General features: G+C 35.8%; 1 protein-coding gene across 3 annotated transcripts in view; it reads left to right on the top strand.

Annotated features, from left to right (window-relative positions):
* Positions 1-21,520, top strand: part of LOC124080060 (terminal uridylyltransferase 7) — a gene marked incomplete at its 3' end in the record, with an annotated part of 37,096 nt that extends 15,576 nt beyond the window's left edge. For all 3 annotated transcript variants that reach the window (XM_046425897.2, XM_046425898.2, XM_046425899.2), the window contains 10 exon segments: positions 1,581-1,700; positions 6,555-6,704; positions 9,510-9,690; positions 11,065-12,170; positions 12,773-12,923; positions 14,254-14,340; positions 14,890-14,990; positions 17,051-17,108; positions 20,427-20,530; positions 21,431-21,520. In XM_046425897.2, coding sequence (XP_046281853.1) covers positions 1,581-1,700; positions 6,555-6,704; positions 9,510-9,690; positions 11,065-12,170; positions 12,773-12,923; positions 14,254-14,340; positions 14,890-14,990; positions 17,051-17,108; positions 20,427-20,530; positions 21,431-21,520 — 2,148 coding nt within the window.
* Between the last annotated feature and the right edge of the window lie 411 nt (positions 21,521-21,931).

Raw genomic sequence — 21,931 nt, 5'->3', positions numbered from 1 at the left:
TTTGGGTCAAATCCCAAAGGATGTAGTCAAAGAATTTACAATCTTAACTAGTTTCCCAGGGTAATACTTAGGCACTGTAAAGTTTTAGAAAATAATTCTCATAACCATTTTCAAGAAGAAATCCAAGGATTACATAAAGAAATGAAAAATACTATATCTGGTCTTGCCTATATCTACAATGTTTTAAATACATTCTCCCAGTTGATATGCTGTAATAATCATTAGAGCACTTAATATTCCCCCATAGTATAAGGTCAGATCATAATGATAAAATTGATATTCTATAAGGTGCCTTATATAAAGAAAAGCAAAAATCTTACTGATTGAGGTATAACAGTGATAAGAGATAGTTCCAATTTCTTGGATCCAGGATCAACACAGGATACCCCACTCTTGCTGGATGAATTAATAATTACAATATGCTCCTCTTTGAAAACTCTCTTCTGCTTCATCACTATGTAGGCCATGCTCTTTTAGGTGTTATTTTAATTAGTACTGATGGGTTTGCCAACATTCTCTCCCCAAATTGCCTTTGTGACCAAAGCATGCATTTGCAGGACTGTAAAAGTTGAGAGGACCCTTAAGCTAAGCAAAATCAGTTGGAACTGAACGATCATTTGTATTTCATTAACATGTGTCTTAACTAAGTGAGTGGATTTATTGTAGATGTCAAAAAAATGAAACAGTAAATAGTATTTTAGGGCCTTCCATGAGTAAGTTAACAAGATTAAATATTTGAAATTGAAACTCTTTCAAAACCACAGTATGTGGTTACTGCAAAGGAATAGGAAGTTGTCTATTTGTATCACTTTGCTGGGGGGGAGGGATTGTTGTTGCTTTGTTTTTTGGTTTGTTTGTGGAGTTGGTGATCAAATCTTGAGCCTTATACATGCTGGACAAGTGCTTTACCACTGAGCTATACCCCTGCCCTTTATTGTGCTGCTTTATTCAGAATAATCACTATATATCATATAATATATGTGTATTAGTCAGGGTTCCCTAGAGGAACAGAATCAGCAGGAAGTATAATTACAAAAAGAGAATTTCTCAGGCGACCAAAAGCTAGATAGTCCACAGTGGTCATCTACAGGCAGAGAGCTGGAAGAACCAGCAACTGCTCAGTCCAAGGAGCTGAAGCCCCAGAACAAGTGCTATCCCAAGCTGAGACTGAAGGCTTCTGGAGAATCACTGACAGAATCCACTTTGGAAGAGTGAAAAAGTGAGAGCCCCATATCATCAATCACGGCTGCAGTCAAGAACTCGATCATGAAAAATCAAGCTTGTATCTGCTGTTGCTGTCATGTTCTTCCATCTTTTATTTCATCCAAACCATCATTTTATTGTATGGTGCTGCCCTCACTTAGGGAGGGTCTCCATTTTATTTGGCTGTTCCACATGCCAGTTATTCCTAGACACACTGTCATCAACACACCTTCTGGTTTCTCTTAATCCAATCAAGTTGACAATTCTAATTAACCATTACAATATGGGAATGGGTTGCAGGTTTTAGGCCAAGTTATTTAAATCACAAATTGATGCAAAAAAAAAAAAATGCAAATTCTCTTTTCTCTCACTTATAGCTTTGCAGTATAGATCGCCCTGAGGAAGGAGGCCTGCCACCTTACGTGTTTGCCCTTATGGCCATTTATTTTCTTCAACAGAGGAAAGAACCTCTTCTGCCAGTTTATCTAGGCTCATGGGTATGAAACTTTTTTGCTTATATATCCGATTGATTGATTATAGATCTACAATTCCTTATGCATAATTTCAAAATTTAAAAAGCTAACCAGAAGTAAAATAGATTTGTTTGTTTTACTGGTATTCACATCTTTCATTGCTGAAATGTTAATATGATTACAAGATGCCGATCTATACCTTGCTAGGGGTATTACTACATTTTTAGCCTATAAATCTTAGTTTTTGAAACACCTGTGGACCTGAAGATTTCAAACAAGAGACTTTGAATCTATGTTAAGTTTATCTTTTGACACATTCTTTGGGTACAGCACTCTAATTCGATACTTAAACTTATATATCATCTTCAGACAGTATATGAAGCATTTGTCTCTCTGAAATGGACTTCAATTCATGTACGTATACATGAATGAATGAATGAATGAATGAATGAATATGAATTTTTGCTATGTTGCCTAGGCTAACCTCAAAATCCTAGGCTCAAATGACCCTCTTGGCTTAGCTTCCTGAGTAACTGAGTCTACATGCATATACTACCATGACCAGTGTAGCTTACTTTCTATTTCTGGTTTTTTGCTTCTCTTTATATCCCATGACCTGTAAAACAATAAAAGCATCAAGATTACTAACTATACAAGATGCAGAGCTTATAGTCAACTCTTCAATAATATTTTGGTTTTATCTTTAAGGTGAATTAGACTTTAATAATGTAATCTGGAGGGGCTGGAGTGGTGGCTCAGTGGTAGAGTGCTTGCCTAGCATGTGTAAGGCACTAGATTCAATTCTCAGTGCCGCATATAAATAAATAAAATAAAAAGCTCCACTGACAACTAAAAAATATTTTTAAAAAACAATAATAATGTAATCTGGATAAATTAAAGTTGAGGAGGCTGAGGCAGGAGAATGATGAGTTAAAGACTACCCTAGACAACTTAGCAAGACCTGAAAAAAATTAAAGTTGAGTTTATTTGAACCACTATGGAAATTTGTCTAGAGGTTTCTCAAAAGACTAGTAATGGAACCACAGTGTGACTAGCTATACCACTCTTTAGTACTTATCCTAGAGAATTGAAGTCATTATACTATAGTAATACATGCACACTCATGTCTATAGCAGCACAATTTATATTTGCCCAAACTACTGAACCAGCCTAAGTGTCCATCAGCAGATGAATAGATAAAGAAAATGTGGTATTTATACACAATGGCATTTTATTCCACCATAAGGATAAATAAAATTTGTCATTTGCTGGATATGAATGGAACGTGAGAACATTATATTAAGCAAAATAAACCAAACTCAGAAGGTCAAGGGTTGTATGTGATCTCTCATGTGTGGAAGCTAGAGAGGAAAAAGGAAAAGAAAAGTGGGGGTAAGGAAGTCGTATGAAAATCAAAGGGAAATCAGAGTAGAGGAAAGGGACCAGGGGGTGGGAAGGGGAAATACTAAAGAATGACATTAGCCAAATTACGTTGTTATATTATATGCGTGTGCAAATACATAACAACAAATCCCAGTTATATACAACTATAATGCACCAATAAAAAAATGTAGAAAAAAACCATAAAAAACAATTGAGTTGATTTGTTTAATAAGTCTAATAAGAAGCCACTGAAAGGTCAAAATTATGCTATTGCTTCTGGAACCATTTTTAATCTCTACATGTTTATCTTGGTATATTCTTATGTGTGTAGGTATTTTATAGAAAGCCTTATTTACTGAAAAGCTTACTTTTACACATTGAATATTTTCACTGCTTTTTGTCTTACTTAATAGCACACAGTCTTCTCTTGAAGAAGATGTTCAGTTGGCCATGGTATCACATGCCTGTAATCCTAGCAACTCAGGAGGATAAGGCAGGAAAATCACAAGTTGGAGGCCAGCCTGGGCAATTTAAATCCTTTCTCATAATTTAAAAAATAAATAAATAAAAGGGCTAAGGATCTTGCTCAGTGGTAAAGTGTCCCTGGGTTCAATCCCTAGTACTCCCCCCCCCCACACACACACACAAAGTATGTTCTAGAGTGGTAGTTCTTATCTGTAGGCATATTTGTGTGTGTGTGTGTGTGTGTGTGTGTGTGATTTTAGACATTTTTTTCTTTATATTTAATAAACAGAATTAAGTGGAGACTTTGTCTAGCAGGCTTCAGTAATAAAAAACTGAAGTAGAATAAACTACTTGCAAACTTTATCCTGACACAAGGGATTAAAGTATGCTCTATATCTTAGTTGTCTAATGGTAACTCTTTGTAGCTATGACACTGAGAAGAAAGGATTCAGGGCTACCAAGAGGGTATCTCCGCCAGATTACTCTCCTTCCAAAAAGAACAAGAGAACAAAGTCATCCACACCCTAGAAGGAATTTGGTAAACTGTTTGAAGTTTTCCTTTCATCTTGTCCCAAGAGAGAGTGGAGTTTAGGATGGGACCAAAACAGTTGGACCCAAAAGGGCCTGGAAATAAATTGGATATTTGGCTTTGCACATAAATGTCTTACTGAGTAAGAGCTGCCTTTTCATGTGTACTGATCCTCTCTAAATAATCATTTGTCAGTGATGTGAGGATGTAGGACAAAAGCTGTTTCTCTTCCTTAAGAGTAGTATGAATACTTTATTCCAAGGCCAATGTATAATTTCCTTTGCAGTGAAACTGGAAACTCTCTGAAGCAACTCTGAATTTATTTTGATTGTATCATTTAACTTTTTTCCCAAGACTTAATGACAAAAACAGATACATGATGATCAAACACTGGGTTGACTCTATGGATCAAATAATCTACTTAATGAACCAAAAAATCTACTTAATGAACCAAAATGATCTGCAGGTTATAAACTATACAGGCATTGGTTTAGTGGCTGCTGCCAGAAGCTTAATCAAGAAAAGTAAATAAAGCAAATGAGGGGGAAAGGAATTAATATTATTCTTACCAGATATTTCACCTACATCACTTCTGCAGAAACTCCTTCAAGGTCCTCACAATTAAAGTACTTATGTACACTAGTCATTGTACCAGGCCTTGAAGAGAATATAAAAATGAACAAGACTAAATTCTCTTATCAGGAAATTTAGTATATTGTGCCCCTGTGCTCTGATTTATCTTTCTTGAGGTTTTTAGCCTCTCTGCCCAGTTGTACTCAGATCTCTTCCACCTTGGCTAGGATAATCTCCAAATCTTTTACTCCCAGTCAGATTTCCCATTGTATTGTTATTAGATCTTGATACAATTGAAGTTAATCATAATGGGCATTGAATTAAGAGTGAAAAGCAGGAAGATACTAGAAAAAAAATTAGTAGAGCAGAGTCTAAATAAGATGTGGAAGTTGAGCCATATAATTGACTGATAGCAGGAAGAGTATTCCAGGCAGAGGGAAGAGCAGATGTTAGTTCCAAATCAGAAGGATAGACTATGGTTCTGAGAAACAGCCAAGAGCCAGATTACATAGACCCTGGAAGGACTGAATTTTCTCTGAAATAAGAAGGAAACCACAATGAGCAGAAGAGTGTGACACGATGTCTTATGTTTCAGAGGGATCACTCTTTGGGGTAGAAATAAATTTGGAAAACCTTATCCTTACCTCATCTCACAATTTATTATGTTCACTAACCTGTTTATTATGTAATGAGTCCATTATATAATTAAAAAAAGACCTGTTCAACTCTGTTAATATTTCTCAGAACTTTGGAGCCCAGACCATTTTCTTTTGCATTCATTAATACCACATTAAACTGTATTTTGAAACCTTTGGGCTTAACTAGAATTTAAAATATTGGAAATAGTTTCCAGCCAGGCACAATGGCCTATGCCTGTAATCCTACCTACTAGGTAGGCAAAGACTTGTGGATTGCAAGTTCAGGCCAGGCTAGGCAACTTAGGGATACTGTATCTCAAAAGAAAAACAAAAAGATCGATAATACCGTTCAGTGGTAGAAATCCCCTGGGTTCAATTCCTAGTACTATGAAAAAAGAAAAATTCTAATTAGGAGAATTTAGTTTTTATAATTATATCTCTACAATACTGATAATGACAGTTTCTTGGATTTATTGAGTATTTCTACATGCGGCATATATATCAGAGCTGTCCCATGAAGGAAGTTCTAGTGCTATCCCATTTTACTAGAAATTGAGACCTAAAGAGAGTAGGTGCCTGGAGGATCCAAGATTTGGGACCACTGAGTTTTACTCCAAAACTCATGGCTTTAGTCACTATGCCCTGTTGCCTTCTCAGAAATTTTGTTGTTGTAACTTTTCGGTTTGGTTTTGTTTTGTTTTACAGTGCTGGGGATTGAACCAAAGGCTTTGCTATGGAAGTGCTTTACCACCAAAGTACATCCTCAATTCAGAATATTTACTAAAGAATTATAAAGGGTTGAAGGTGTAGTTAGTGGTAGAGCAAAAATTTGCCATTTCTTTTGCAAATCAGAATCATCAGAATCTTCTTTTTTACTTTGATTGCAGATTTTGTTGTTGTTGGGTTTTGTTTTGTTTCATTTTTTGGTGCTGGACATTGAATCCAGGGTTGCTTAAACACTAAGCAACATCTCCAGCCCTTTTTAATTTTTATTTTGAGACAAGGTCTCACTAAGTTGCCTAGGACCTTGCTAAGTTGCTGAGGCTGGCTTACAATCCTCCTGCCTCAGCCTCCCTAAATGGCTGGGATTACAGGCATGTACCACAGAACCCAGCTAAAAATATTTTTAAATTTATGTTTATCTTAAAAATATTCCACAAACAATATCTTTTATATTTTCAGTGAACTTGGAATATATTAACTTTTTTCATTTCTTCAAACATATTAAATGCTCAAATCAATACAAAAATGGTTTCTACCTTATAATAATAGATGTCTACTTTTTCCTAGATTGAAGGATTCTCATTAAACAAACTTACGAACTTCAACCTTAAAGACGTTGAGAAAGATTTTGTGGTCTGGGAATACACTGATAATGTTGGGGATACAAACACAGCAAAAGAAGAGTCACCAAAAGAAAGGCCAATTAAAAGGGGGCAGGTCTGTTCTCTTATTTCTAATTTTACTGTTGATTTTTATTTTAGTTATCAATTGTGGTGTTTATGAGTTAGTCAGTTTTCCTGTTTTTCCTTAACTGTCTTAAGTATTTCATGGTTATTTCATTTCCTAATCTGTTTAGTCCATTGAATAATCAACATGAAAGATTTTTAAAAATTATGAAAAGATTTTTAAAAGTAATGTGGAAAGATTTTAAAAAATTGATCATTAAATTTATTTATATGGTTTATTCTTTGTACAGAGGCCTTGGAAAAATACTGAGAATTCAAAGAAAAATCCCTGTGTATCTTCAAAAGAGTTAGGTCTTAAATTGTATTTAAGGTTTAAATCTATGGAATGTTAACTTCAAAGGACTGAAATAACAGTAAATAAGCATATGATTTAATGTACTGGTCCCATACTATTGGAAATGCATAAAAAAATCTATGTGTAAAGAATTACCATTAGAGTTTCCAACAAAAAAAAAAATTTGTGCACAGATTATACAGGTCGCACTATTCTGTCCCAAATTGGTGAATGGTCCTAGATCCCAATGACAGTAATATTCATGAAATAATTCTGATGCCAAAAATCTAATCCCATCTCTATACAAATAAGTCATATCATTCCTCCAGTCTGTAGTTTACTTGTTCCTAAAATGAAGAGATAGTGGTGAATCATAGAGTTTCCGGTTGTGTTTCCTAGAATTCTTAAGCATTGGAGCAGGAAGGAGGAGATGCCACCCCAGCCTTGCTGGCACCAGAACAGCACCACTTTTGTCTGTTTTCTACTGGGGGTTCCAGTGTGGATAAGAGCACAGGCTGTGGAGCCAGATATACAAATATTCTCAGTTCTCCCACTTATATGTCCTTGGCAAGTTACTTAATTTTTCCATGCCCCAGTTTCCTCCCTGTAAATGAGGATAATATTAGTACCCTCTCATAGGGTCATTGATTTATAGAATGCTTAACTCAGTGCCAAGCATGTGGTAAGCACTCAGGAAATGTTACCTACACTATTCTTACTTTATTCAAAAAAGGAATGTTCCCTACTTCTAAACAATTTTATTGACGATAATCTAGATATTTTAAAGTTCCATGTTAAAGTGTTTTCAAGTCATTTCAGTGAGATGCTTAAAAATCCTTTGTAAAGCTGAAAAAGGCTGTGGATGAGAGGTGAAATTTAATAAAGCTTTCAATTTCTGGGGGTTTCCTTTGTGTCCTCAATTCTAGTATTTGGGACCCAGACAACTTCCAGTATCTATCAGTTCTGCCTTATAAGTCTACCTACCAGATGACTTTATCTTACTCTAAGACCCTTTGTGGTTGAGATTTATCCATGAATAAACTACTATACCACTTGTTTTAAAGTCTGATTTAGTAAAGTGTGATTGGAGACAAATTTGTATACTTAAGGAAAGAATTTTTTCAGTGTGAATTATAAGACTAATGTGAAGAAAAAGCTATTTCTGTAAGTCCATTTAATGCTTTTCTTTTATATTTTTATGTTCTTTGGAGAGGTTAGTCATGCTGCCACATCTGAAATTAAGTGAGCTCTAGACTTTGTAGAAGTTGCATATGCTGTGGTGAGAAAAACAATGTATTGGGGTCAGAACAAGTTCTCACGCCACTTACAAGCAGTGCAACCTTCTGACAAGTCACGAAAACTTTTGGGGCTTCAGTTCCTTTTAACATGTGGACTTCTTCACTAGATTACCTTTAAGAGCATCTTACTGTTGTGACATTGTTTCAGTGATATATGAATTTCTTGTACTTAAAGACTACCTGAGTGAAAAAATACAGAAAGCAACCAAGTCTGCCAGATGCTTTCCCTTGTTTCTGATTTAATCCTCATAACTATCCTGTGTTATAGGTGGTATCATCCCTACTCTGCAGATAATGATAGCGACCATTTTTTGAACACTGTGTGCCAGGCACTGTGCTAAGCACTTTACAGACACTATCTCACTCAGTCCTCCCAAGAACCCAATGAGGTGGGTACTATTATCCCCATTTGTCAGATGAGGAAACCAAGTCTTAGGTTATAGACATTGACCAGGATCATACACGGCTAGTACTTGGCAGAGTTTGGATTTCAAACTAAGGTTGTTCCAATTCCAAAGCCAGTTCACTTAACCATTGTGCAATACTGCTAGTCTGAGAGTGAAAACACTAAATTACAGAGCAATCAAGAGCTATGAAATGGCAGAATCACTGTTTGGGCCCTTTTTTTCCCCCCCTATTCTGAGTTCTGTGTATTTCCCAAAAGATTATAGGAAGTATGTTATTTGAACTTGTCAAGTCAGTGACTGTAGAACTAGTATCAATTTCTATTATAGTTATTTGACTTTAATTGCCACTGGCAGATTTAGTGTACTTATGTAGCATATCAGGGCAATGAGAGTATTGGTTTTCTTTTTCTCTGTCTTTAGCTACTATACATTTCCATGTATCCATATAAAGGTGCCCTCCAGCAGCAGTAACAGGTGAAGGTCCATGCTGAGAGTATTAGCAAACTGTGCAAGGTCCTATCCACCTGTTATTAAAATTTCAAAATTCGGTGCTGTCTGGTTAAATAAAATTGGTCCTGTCTGTTCCATGGTACTGACTAGATTTTAACCTACCCAAATGTCAGGGATGCAGTGAAGTTTTGCTATTTTCCCACATACAAAGTGATTTGTCTAGATGTCAAATTTCTATCTTTGCTCAGATTTTCCAGGTTTTTTAATTTGATGCTCAAATGATCTTTAATTTTTCAGATTAAGCCAACACCCGAAGTAACCAATATATTTCTCTTTGATATTAATAGGTATCATTAATATTTGATACAAAACACCAGCCTTCAGTACCAGTTGGGCAGCTCTGGGTGGAACTGCTGCGATTCTATGCTTTAGAATTTAATTTGGCTGATTTAGTGATCAGTATCCGTGTCAAAGAATCAATATCTCGAGAATCAAAGGATTGGCCCAAAAAGCGCATTGCCATTGAAGGTATCTCAAAATGTTTATTCTTTTTTTATTTTATTATTTTTTTAAGGTACCAGTCTAACAGCATGCTTTTATTTCAGTCTCTTTTCATCTCCTACTTGTAAGGTAGGCCTGACCTCAAAGGTGAACTAAATAATTAGGATCTTGCATGTGTTACAGTGAGTCATCTAAAAGGATCAAAAGGTTTATCCTGAGTTTTTGAAGAACTATAATGAAATATCTTAATTTTTAAGCAACTTGAATAATGGTTAGCTGAGTTCTTGCTTTCTTTGTGAATTGCTTAACAACTTAAATGCTTAATGTTTTTTTCCCAGTGATCTGAGTTTCCCTTTCCTGCTGTTCTCACTTCTGGATTTTTAAATTCAGTCCTTTCATGGGTTATTGTTAATATTGTTTAGTTTTGCAGAGATGAGAAAAATACTTTTTCTTGTGAAGACTGACATTCTTAGTTGGATAACTCTCCAGTAAAGGGAACAGATAATTATTTTTTAAAGTAGTAATCAGTAACTTACTCATTAAAAACACATTTTTAGTGAAGGCTTCTTTAACTGAAGTCACTATATGAAAGACACACTGATGTGCCCTGTAGATGTCATTAAATGGACTATCTCTTCTCAGCTTTGCAAAGTCAGGAGGTTGAAACCCCTCTAGAAATCTTAATTCTCCTCCTTTAATAATTTACAGAATTTCCTAAATGGAATTCTCTTATTTTTGCTTGATTTTTTTTTCAAGCTTTATGTTGCATAAGAGGGTTTTTTGCAATTTGCATAAATTCTGTGTGCAGTCATGGGGATCTCACATTTTTAAACCCTCCCCTGCAGTTTCTCTGGCTCAGCTCTTCTGGCCAATTGCCTAACCTGCTGGAGTTCTAGGGGAGGAGAAAAGATTGAGAGAAGTGGTGTCTCCTCCTGGTGCCTCCCTCTCGCCCCTGAAATTCAGTCCAGCCAATTCAGTGATGGGGCTTCCCAGGGCAGAAGAGTGGAGGTAAGCTCGACAAACCACAGGGCTTGGCTGAGTGGGGAGGCAGAGCACTCAGCAGCAAAGCCTATAGGGAAGACCTGACTTCCTGAGGGCACGATAAACACACGAATGACATCTTTCCTACCACCGCAGTCACGGCAGAATAGGGAAGGGGTACTGGTTCTGTACAGGATGGGTTCTCTTAGCAGAACAGATGTTTCAGAAAACATTGCTTTTTGTTCTTATACTGTATCTTCTTATTCTCTACCTGCATTTTTTCTTTTTTTAAGCATATAAGATATAAACTTCACTGTTGTTTATTTGTTATCTATTTTTATTTGCAACGGGCTAATTTTTAGAGCACAAAATAGAAATATATTAAGTGGTATATTTGTTTTTTCATTGTTATTGTTACAGATCCCTACTCTGTTAAAAGAAATGTGGCAAGGACCCTAAATAATCAACCTGTGTTTGAATATATACTTCACTGTTTAAGAACGACATATAAATATTTTGCTCTTCCACACAAACTTGCAAAATCCAGCCTTCCAAAGCCTCTGAGCACAGTTACGTGTATTTCAGAACATTTTAAAGAAGTAATAAATCATGATCCAGATGTGCAAACAAAAGACGATAAGCTCAACAATTCAGTTTTGGCTCAAGGCCCTGGTGCTACTACCATTTCAACTGAAAATGCTTGCAAGGCACAGCCACTTTCTCTTAAAGAGACTGCTGAAAGCTGTGGAAGCCCACCAGCTGAGGAAATTGGAAATGTACACATCAGGAAATGCACACATTTAGGAAACTCTGGCTGTATCCAGGCAGAAGTCAATTGTGATAATTATGAGGATATTAAAGTACACCATCAAGAAACAGGAAGTAAAGATGAGAAAGAGAAAATCAGAAAGAAGGGAAAGCATCCTTTGACTGCTGATGACCCCAGTATAAGCAGTAATGAGTGTGGAGAACTTACAATTGGCAGCAGCCCATGTAATTATGAGACAGATAGCATTTTGAATTTAGAAGGCCTCCAAAATCCTACAGCCAAAGTGTGTGATGGATTTGCTACTTTTGATGACAAGATTGATCTTGATGAAGAAAGTGTAGAAGGTACTGATGAGCTAGAAGACTCTTTAAACCACTTTGTCCCTTTAGTCCAGTGTCAAACATCTGAAATCATTCACTTTGATGAAGAAGAGGAGGAAGATGAAGAGGAGGAGGAAGAACCCAGGCTCACCATTAACCAAAGGGAAGATGAGGATGGCATTGCTAATGAAGATGAGCTGGACAATACCTATACTGGATCAGGTGATGAAGATGCTCTTTCTGAAGAGGATGATGAATTAGTTCAGCCGGCTAAATATGAAGACTTGAAAGAATGTGAAAAAAATGTAGATGGCGCCCTACTTACGGAACTTAATAAAATAAATCTTAAAGAAGAAAATATATGTGAGGAAAATTCACCAGTGGACCAGTCTGATTTCTTCTATGAATTTAGTAAACTTATCTTCACCAAAGGCAAGGTAATCAGGAGACTTTAAACAATTAAACACCAGGAGACTTTAAACAATTTTAATACATGTAATTTCAATTTTCATACACAAGAACATAATTCTCCATGTTTTGGGTGTGGTTAAGAAGTTTTGCCTTTGTCCTAATACAGCCACTTGATTCACTTCCTTCCACTTTACATTCCTTCCAATCAGATTTGTAGGAATCTGCGTAGGAGGAATGGAAAGCTGATAGTAACTATCCTTTTCTCCTGATGACATCATAAGGATGCTTCTCTCTCAGATCTTTTAATGGCTTCATTTCTTTGGAAAGTGAAGAGTAGGCTTTGTACTTCAAAAATAAAAAAGATCCAGGCATGTAATCTCAGCCACTCAAGGGGCTGAGGCAGGAGGGATCGTAAGTTCAAAGCCAGCCTCAGCAACTTAGCAAGGACCTAACCAGCTTAACGAGACTATGTCTCAAAATGAAAAGTAAAAAGGGCCGGGGATGTTACTCAGTGGTTAAGTGCTCCTAGGTTCAATCTGCAAGCCAAAAAAAAAAAAAAAAAATTCTAAATCCCATTATTTGGCAAATAAAGTTTTCAGTGTTATTTTGCTTTGCCATATTCCTACAGTCTCCCACAGTTGTGTGCAGCTTGTGCAAACGAGAGGGTCATCTAAAGAAGGACTGTCCTGAAGACTTCAAAAGAATCCAGCTGGAACCTTTGCCACCACTAACACCCAAGTTTTCAAATATCTTAGATCAAGTTTGTTTCCAGTGTTACAGTAAGTTATTCACATTTCTTTTCATTTGTCAGAAAAGTAAATTGACTTGTTGTTGTTGTTGTTGTAGTTGTTACTGGAAATTGAACCCAGGGGTGCTTTACCACTGAGCCATATTCCTGGTCCTTTTTATTTTTTCTATTGAGACCCTTGCTAAATTAAGGGTCACTCTTAAGTTGTTGAGGCTGGCTTTGAATTTGAGATCCTCTTGCTTCAGTGTGACATGCAGGTCCCATTTGGGACACACAATAAGTAATCATTAAAGAAAGAAGGAAGGAATATCTTTTTAAGTTGTTTGTTTTTTCTGTTTTATTTGTGCTGCAGATTGAACCCAGGGCCTTCCACGTGCTTAACTCATGCTTTATCACTGAACTACTTAATCTTAAGACTTTTTAAGTCTTAAGATTAAAATACTATATTAGCTTTTCCAACTAATAGATTACATTCCTTGAAATGTTTTCCTAGATGCATTTTTCATGACCAGAAGTATTCTCTCACAAAGGAATAACTGTACATATTGCCCCCTCCCTTGGGGAGCAGTAAATCTTCTTTAGAGATTTGCAAGGCATGATAAAAGCAGTGTTTAAAAGCAATGTTGTAGCAAAGAAACTTGATTTTATATCTTTAATCCAACAGCTCCAAAATTTGAGCACAGAATTATTCTTAGTTAACATTAATTCATAGTGCACACAACATGACAGCCCTTTAAGGAAGAGTAGAGTTTGGGGGAGCATTGGTATAGAGAGGTTTCAAGTCCTACAATGAGAAAATTTTGCAATAGAGACATTTTACTGCTTAGAATGGAGAACTTAATGCTTCATATTGCTACATCTTGAGGTGTCCATCTATGCTGAAAAATAATTTTTTAAAAACTTTTGAGGTATTATCAAAAGCCTTCTCAAATTCCTAGACTCAAGTGATCCTCCCACCTCAGCTTTCTGAGTAACAGGCACTACGGTGTGCACCATCATGCCTGGCTGCCAGGGATTTAAAAATGAAAACAAAAACTTTTTGGTGGTTTAAATCTATAAAAGAAAACTAGGTTCTCTTTAGGAAAAAATATGGACATGCTCACAAATTTTTGGATTCACTCTTTGAGGTCTCTGTAAAACCCAGGTACAGAGCCTGTCTAAATTAGTTTTCATTTTAAGAGTAGTTCTTTCTAATAGACTCTTCTGTTAAAGAAACAAAAGATTATTTTACATTACAAATGTTATCTGGGCAAAGGCACAAAAATTAGGGTGTTTTCTTTAAACCTTTGAAGTCTTACTTTCAGCTTTTTCAAAAAAAAGTCATCAGTCTTTTTCTCAATGTGTCTATTTATTTTAAACAGAGGATTTTTCTCCAACTGTTTTAGAAGATCAGGCTCGTGAACATATCCGGCAAAACTTAGAAAGTTTCATAAAACAGGACTTTCCAGGTAAATGATATATATTTTTTAATCCTTAAAAAAGGTAATGTGACCTTCCTTTCAAAAGAGTACATGTATTACGAGCATACTAATTTTGAGAATAACATCTTGCAGTGATTGTGGGTTCGGAGTTTCAGTTGCTTTGTGATATACCTAGGATGGTCTTTGGTGCACCAAATCCTGGTTTACGAACAGAAAAGAAAGTACAGTGCAGAATTTATTCTAATAGATACCACAAGTGAATTTCACTTAATATTACATTTGTAATCAGAGTTCACACCTCTAAAATATGCATTTATTTAGAAAGGAGTGATACATTATTAAATGTGTTGAAATGATCTCCATTTTGTTTGAAATGTCACCTAGTAATCTTTCATGATATATACAGCTTGTATATTAAAGTAAACTTGGAAAAAATAAATAAATAGTTAATAAAAAAATTATTATGAGATAGGATAGTTAACACCTGGGTATATTTGATTCATGAGAGGGTCATTTTGGTCAAAATATTAAATGTACTCAGGTAATTAGTTATTACTTTTCATATATCCCTAACAGGAACTAAATTGAGCTTGTTTGGCTCCTCCAAAAATGGATTTGGTTTTAAGCAGAGTGACCTTGACGTCTGCATGACAATTAACGGACATGAAACTGCTGAGGTACAGTGACCACATAAAACTTGCATTTGCTCTGGCAGTGTGATTTGAACTATCTTGACTGATGGTACAGCTTGGTACTTTCCAAATTTATCAAGGCATGCCATATGGAGTGTGCCATTTGGCACACCCTCTAGCCAAATACATTAAGCTTAGAGGTGAATATGAAGAATAGATTGCCTTGTACATTCAACTTTTAGTATGAAGTAGATTTGAAAGTGACCACTGGGAATTCTGCAAAGCCAAACCAGCTTTCCTGGTGTTCCATTAGCCTGGCTACTAGACTGACCTGGATATGCATATCCATACGTTATCTATAAGGTTTTTATTTTGTTTTTGTTTTAAATCAGGCAGGCAGTGTGGTATAAATGATGAGTGCTACCTTTATAGTACAAAGACCTGGATTTGAGACAACTTGGTTTTTTCAGTACCTAAACATGTGGTCTTTGGTCGATAGCTATAAAATGGAAATAATAACTTCTGTCTCTTGCTTTAGGAGATCATAGTGCATATCAGCTTGGTTTTTATATGTCAGGAGATAGCAAATTTTGGCCTATGGGCTGAATTCAGCTCACAGCCTGTTTTTGTAAATAAAGTTGTATTAGAACAGAGCCACACCCATTCATTTATGTATTGTCTATTTAGTTGGTTTGTGTGTGTGTGTGTGTGTGGTGCTGGGAATCGAACCCAGTGGCTCAGTGCCTCACGCATGCTAAGTAAGCTCTCTACCGTTGAGCCATAACCCCCAGCCCTATGTTTTGTGTATGTCTGATTCTCTACATGACTGGGAGTTTAGTACTTATAACACATGCTTATGTGGCTCGCAAAGCAGAACAAATTTGTCAGCCCCTGATGTATACAGGAAGGCACTTATATAAAAATTATATAAATTCTGAGATGTGCTGAGTTCCTATTCGTTTTTGTTTGTTTGTTTTGTTTATTTCTGTTTTTATTATTTTTATTTTTGATTAGTGGTGCTGAGGGACTTGAACATGCTAAATAAGGGCTCTTACCTCTTACCTACACCCCATGTCCCTATTTTTTAAATTTGTAACAGTAGTCCAAAGGCTCTATATCCAGAAGAGTGCTGCTACTGTTCTCAAGTGCTTTCTTTGCCTTGAAGATATAACAGATTTGGAAAAATGGACAAAAATGATCTGCCCAGAATTTGGTGAATAAAATGAATAAGCAAGATTAGGTCTTCCGTATGGCACAACCCTATTATACAACCTCAAGATTAATTAATTAATTAATTTTTTTTTAAGAGAGAGAATTTATTAATATTTATTTTTTTTTAGTTTTCGGTGGACACAACATCTTTAGTTTATTTGTATGTGGTGCTGAGGATTGAACCCAGCACCCCGCGCATGCCAGGCGAGCGCGCTACCGCTTGAGCCACATCCCCAGCCCGAGATTAATTTTTTTTAACCTAGTATATAAACTAATTTTGAAGGCATTTCTAAAGTGAAATTCCAAATATGTTCTGGAATGTGTACAGTCATCAAAAGGGCTTACATTGATAGGGACTGTGAATGTGTTTTTAAGTATGAATTATTAGAAATATCATTCTTATTTGCTATATTACCTTAATTTTCTGCATTATAATTTTGGCTCTTCCAGTGGGGAAATAATGTGAGCTTAATCACTATCCACAGCAAGTCATCAACTCTTAAACTATAATTAAGATTTTACCTGTAATTAATAAGATGAGGCATAGAAGCCCCTTCTTATATACTCTGGCACATAGGGTACTTCTGAGAGAGGTAATTACATAGCAAAAAAATGAAAGTCCTCATCCATGGTTCAGAGACGTTTCAAGAAGCTCTCAGTCCATGGCTTCCTGACTGATTTTAACCTTTTTTGCACCTTCAAAAGCAATTAGAACATAGGATGTGTGGCAGTTTTTGCATATTTAGAATATTTCCTATGGATACTGACTGATTCTCAACTAAAAGTGAAAAACATATAATGAGTTTCATTATATCTGAAGACAGTGGATACTATAAACAGTATAGTAACCTGTCTTCCAATTTTGATTAATTTTTGTGTCATCTTTGTTGCAGGGGTTGGACTGTGTAAGAACTATTGAAGAATTGGCAAGAGTCCTTAGAAAACATTCAGGTACCTCTAAATATTTGTTTCTAAAAATACTATAACTTTTTTAGTGTTTCGTGTACTTAGAATTTATTTTTATTATTTTTTAGTTGTAGGTGGACACAATATCTTTATTTCATTTTTATGTGGTGCTGAGGTGTGAACCTAGTGCCTCACGTGTGCTAGACAAGCACTCTATCACTGAGCCATAACCTCAGCCCCATGTACTTATAATATATTAATGCCTACAAAGCAATATAGTGACTCATTTTATAAAATACTTACAGTACTAGTGTCCTTAAAAAATATCATGATTAAGTATGAAAGACTGAGGAGTTGGTGACAATTTGTGTGCATATTGTTCCCTAGCTGAATTTTGTGTCTGTGTGTATGTGTGTGTGTGTGTGTGTTTCCCCCAAGACAAAGTATATACCAGACAGGAAATTTTGGAAATCATTTTACTTATTGATATCATATAAATCAAAGTATAGAAATTATTAAAACCTCATAAGTGTAGTGAAGAGCATCTTGGCCTAGGCAGTTGCATTCACAGCTGTTCTGTTCATCAAGCTATTATAACCTTGAGCCAGGGTTCACTTTGCTTGGTCTGTTTTATCAATAAATTAAGAAAAGTGAGAAATCATTTACAACTGTAAAATATATGGATTTTTAAATTGTTTGCAGAGCTAAAATGCCATTAACATATTCTTTTGCTAGTGGGGCATCTATCAATGCTGTGTAAACCTGAGAGTCCAAGAGTGATACCAAGAATTAAGCAAAATTGTAAGGAATTGTTTGAAAGAAGTTGAGGACTAAACCTTAATTTCAGTGGGTAGAAAATAAAAGACTGAACATGGGAGCTTTGGGGTTGATAAAATAGAACCAGTTTGATTTACTATGAATAAATGCTAGGACAAGGTTCTATGTATTATAGTGTCCAATGGTGTCTAATTCCTGAATGGGAAGGAGTTGGAGAAAATGGTTTATCTAATTTAGAGGTGATAAAGAAAAGTATTTGGTAGATATTCTGAAATCAGACTCTTCTGAGGGGTGTTTTGTTTTTGTATTAAAGGGAATTGAATTAAAGGGCAAGTCTACCACTGAGCTATATTCTCAGCCCTTTTCATTTTTTATTTATTTTTTTTTTAATTTTTTTATTAGTTGCTCAAAACATTACAATGATCTTGACATATTATACATTTGATTCAAATGAGGTACATAATCTCATTTTTTATTTTGAGAAATGTTCTCACTAAGTTGCTACAGCTGGTTTACAACTTGCCATCCTCCTTCCTTGGCCTCCCAAGTACCTGGGCCTGGCTCTTTGGGTTTTTTTTGTTTCTGTTTTTAAAATTTTTTGTTTTGTGATGCTGGGGATTAAACTCAGGGCCTTCTGCATCTAAAGCAGGTACTCTTTTTTTTTTCTTTTTGTGGTACTGGGGATTTATCCCAATTGATCCCACAGCCTTGTTAGCAGCCCCTCCCCCACCACCCGGCTTTAAATCCTGGTTTCCCATTTTCAGGCTGTGTGATCCCAATACCTCACTCAGCCTCATTATAAACACCCAGTTCCTCGTCTGTACAGCACCGTATATTCTGAGTATTCAGTAAATCCAAGCTTCCTTACTTCTCTTCCCCGTTAATATAAGTTAGTTTCCCACACAGATCTATCTTTCTTTCTTTTAATATTTTTAGTTGTAGATGGACACAATACCTTTATTTTGTTTATTTAATTTTATGTGGTGCTGGGGATCGAACCCAGGGCCTCACACATGCTAGGCAAGCTCTACCACTGAACTACAACCTCAGCCCCTTACACAGACTTTTCATCCTGAAATTACTTTTACCATTTACATGCTTTTTACCTGAGTTCTTTTTTTTTTTTAATTTTTTTTTTTTTTAGTTGTAGTTGGACACAATTGCTTTATTTTATTTATTTATTTTATGTGGTGCTGAGAATCAAACCCAGGGCGTCACATGTGCTAGGCAAGTGCTCTGCCGCTAAGCCGCAATCCCCAGCATCACAAAACCCCAGCCCCTTTACCTAAGTTCTGTAATGTGATAACTGTATATCTGCCCTTTAAACATCACCACTTAGCACTCTCAGGAAATTCATACTCCTACATATCAGAATAGACTCATTTTTCTGTTTACTTCCTTCCTTCTATTGGTTCCACCACTGCTTCCTGCCCTTCCTTCTGAATCCTCTTTCTAGATTTTCAACATTGGTATCTTTAGAATCACCAAAATGGGTGAAGTGATTATTAGTCTGACGTAGTCTATTCAGGAGAGGTTTGGAATCATTTGTGCCTCGTTTGAATCCTAGGTTCACCATTTACCAATTGTATGTTCCTAAGTGGATTTCTGTGGGTCTCTGTTTCCTCATCCGTAAGATGATGGTGCTCAATCTAAGTAAAGTTTATGAAAGACTCTTTGCATGCCCCTGGTAACACATTTTGTACTCAGAAAATAGTAATTCTTACTGTTAACAGCCCTTCTCCTTAACATTTCTCCTCCCCATCCTGTCATAGAGACTCAAGCATGACTTGTTTTCTCTCTGTATTTCCATTGTACCTTGATAGTTCAGGCCCAGATGTTTTTAAGTGGCTGTCTTGCATTCCATTGTCTCCAGTGCATCCATTGCTGAGGCATTGTTTAAGATTGTCAGTGATTTTTCCTCACACCAGTTTGTTGACTTCTCTTTATCTCTAAATATCATTCTTAACATGGTATATAGGGCTCTGGGTTCTTCCCAATTTCTTCCTCATCTCTCTTTATTCATGTTCCTTTACCTCAATTCATTCTACTGCCTGCATAATTCCTTGTAAGATCTCGAGCCATTCTGTTTCAGACGTCTACCCTTTCTGAGTATAGTTTTTCTTGCCTGGTAAATCCCCTCAACCTACACACTATCGTTTGCACATTCTTTTCCTTCAAAGGCTAGATCAGGTAATTTCCTTCTCTTACTAAAATTGATTGCTTCCTATTACCTTCATAACTTCTAGCTCCATGACGAGTAGCTTGTTTCAAAGGATTCAGGTGATTGCCCATAAGGTTTCTTCCAAATTAGATACAGTCATGAAGAGAATAGACAAAACACGTACTGCAGATACTGTAGTTGTTTCCTCTGTTTTGGTGTTTATCAAACTAATAATCTCACATACATGCATGCATACACGCGTGCGCGCACACACACACAAAAGGTCCATTAAGTTCTAGTTCAATACAGTGAAACAAGCCTAAGTTATGTTACATCATTTATGTTTATGTTGAAATATTAGCTTACAAACCATTTTTTATTCCCAGCTACTGTATTTAATCATACTATCTTATTTCCCAATCTAGGTCTGAGAAACATCTTACCTATTACAACAGCAAAGGTGCCAATTGTGAAGTTCTTCCATTCAAGAAGTGGTCTGGAAGTAGATATCAGTTTGTATAACACATTGGTAAGATTTTTTCAGGGCTTTTTCTTTAAAAAGATTAAAGAGAATAACTGCCCCTTTTTAAAAACCTCAAGTTAAATGAGCCATTTATTTCATGTTTCTTATTCTTTGGAGAGATTTTTATGAGTACTTGCTATGTGCTTGATGATGTTCTGAGGATAGGGATAGAGAATTTAGTTAATATGAATATTTACTTGAGCTGGAGAAGTAGGTCAATGATAGAGCACTTGCCAGTATGCATGAGACCCTGGCTTCCATCCCCAGTGCCACAAAAATTTTTAAAAACAAAGTATGCTATTCAACAGTTGGGGGAAAAAATAAAAATAAAAAAATTATATATGTATAATTATTATTATGTATTATATATGTGTATATATATATATACATATATATACACACACACACACACACACACATATTACTATTCTCTTCACTTAAAATGAGATCAGAGTGGCAAGCTTTTTTGTTTGGCTTGAATTTTGTGGTAATTTTGTGGTGGTGGTGTTTTTGGAGAGAACTATGTAACCATGGTGTCAGTCTTGCTTCAGGATTTTACAAAATTTTTCTGGTCCCTGAGATAATTTAATTGAAATAATGCCATGGAGCAAAGAGAAACTTTATATTTACTTAAAGGAAACTAATTGTTTATTTTAATAGCTCCTTATTTTCTAGAACTTCAAAGTAAGGACATATTAACATAATGGAAGTCATGAGAACATGTTACTACAATTCTTTGTTTTTATCTAGTAAATTAACAAAGTGTGTCTTTGAAAAGAAAAGGTAATCTCAATCTCAATATGTTCTTCCTAAAATTAATTGCAAGTGACCATTTCCAGAATATTTCAGCTTAAAATATTTTTTCATCTAATTGATAGCCTTATAGTGTAATTTCCCTTTTAACAGGCCCTTCATAACACAAGGCTTTTATCTGCTTACTCAACCATTGATCCCAGAGTGAAATATCTGTGCTATACCATGAAAGTATTTACAAAGGTGAGTAAGCTTCTTGTTGTGATTTGTCAGGAAATTGCATTGCATCTTCAAATCTTGTTGAAAACAAAATCTGTATTTTTTAATGAAAAATAACCATGTCAGATGCTTCCTGTAACTTTGGGAAGCCCTATACAGGCAACTAAATTTTTGTTGTCTTAAATTTTACATAATAATCTGATCTTGCTTCTGGTTAATAGTTCACTGCTTCATTGGGTTCAGTTTGGTTTGAATTGGGTTGGTTCATTTCATTGGGATATTTTAGATTTTGACAGTGTGATTTTTAGAAAAGGTAGAGGGTGGGATCTCACAAAAATCAAAGGGAAATCCATAGAGGAAAAGGACCGAGGGGTGAGAGGGAGGGAGGGGAAAGTGCTGGGGAGTGATATTGGGCAAATTATGTTACAGGTGAAC

This window comes from Marmota monax, unplaced genomic scaffold (genome assembly GCF_021218885.2).
Source record: "Marmota monax isolate L192 unplaced genomic scaffold, Marmota_monax_Labrador192_F-V1.1 WCK01_AAM20220418_F8-fsc01604, whole genome shotgun sequence".
NCBI classification, from domain to species: domain Eukaryota; kingdom Metazoa; phylum Chordata; class Mammalia; order Rodentia; family Sciuridae; genus Marmota; species Marmota monax.
This window is presented reverse-complemented; position numbering and strand designations above follow the sequence as displayed.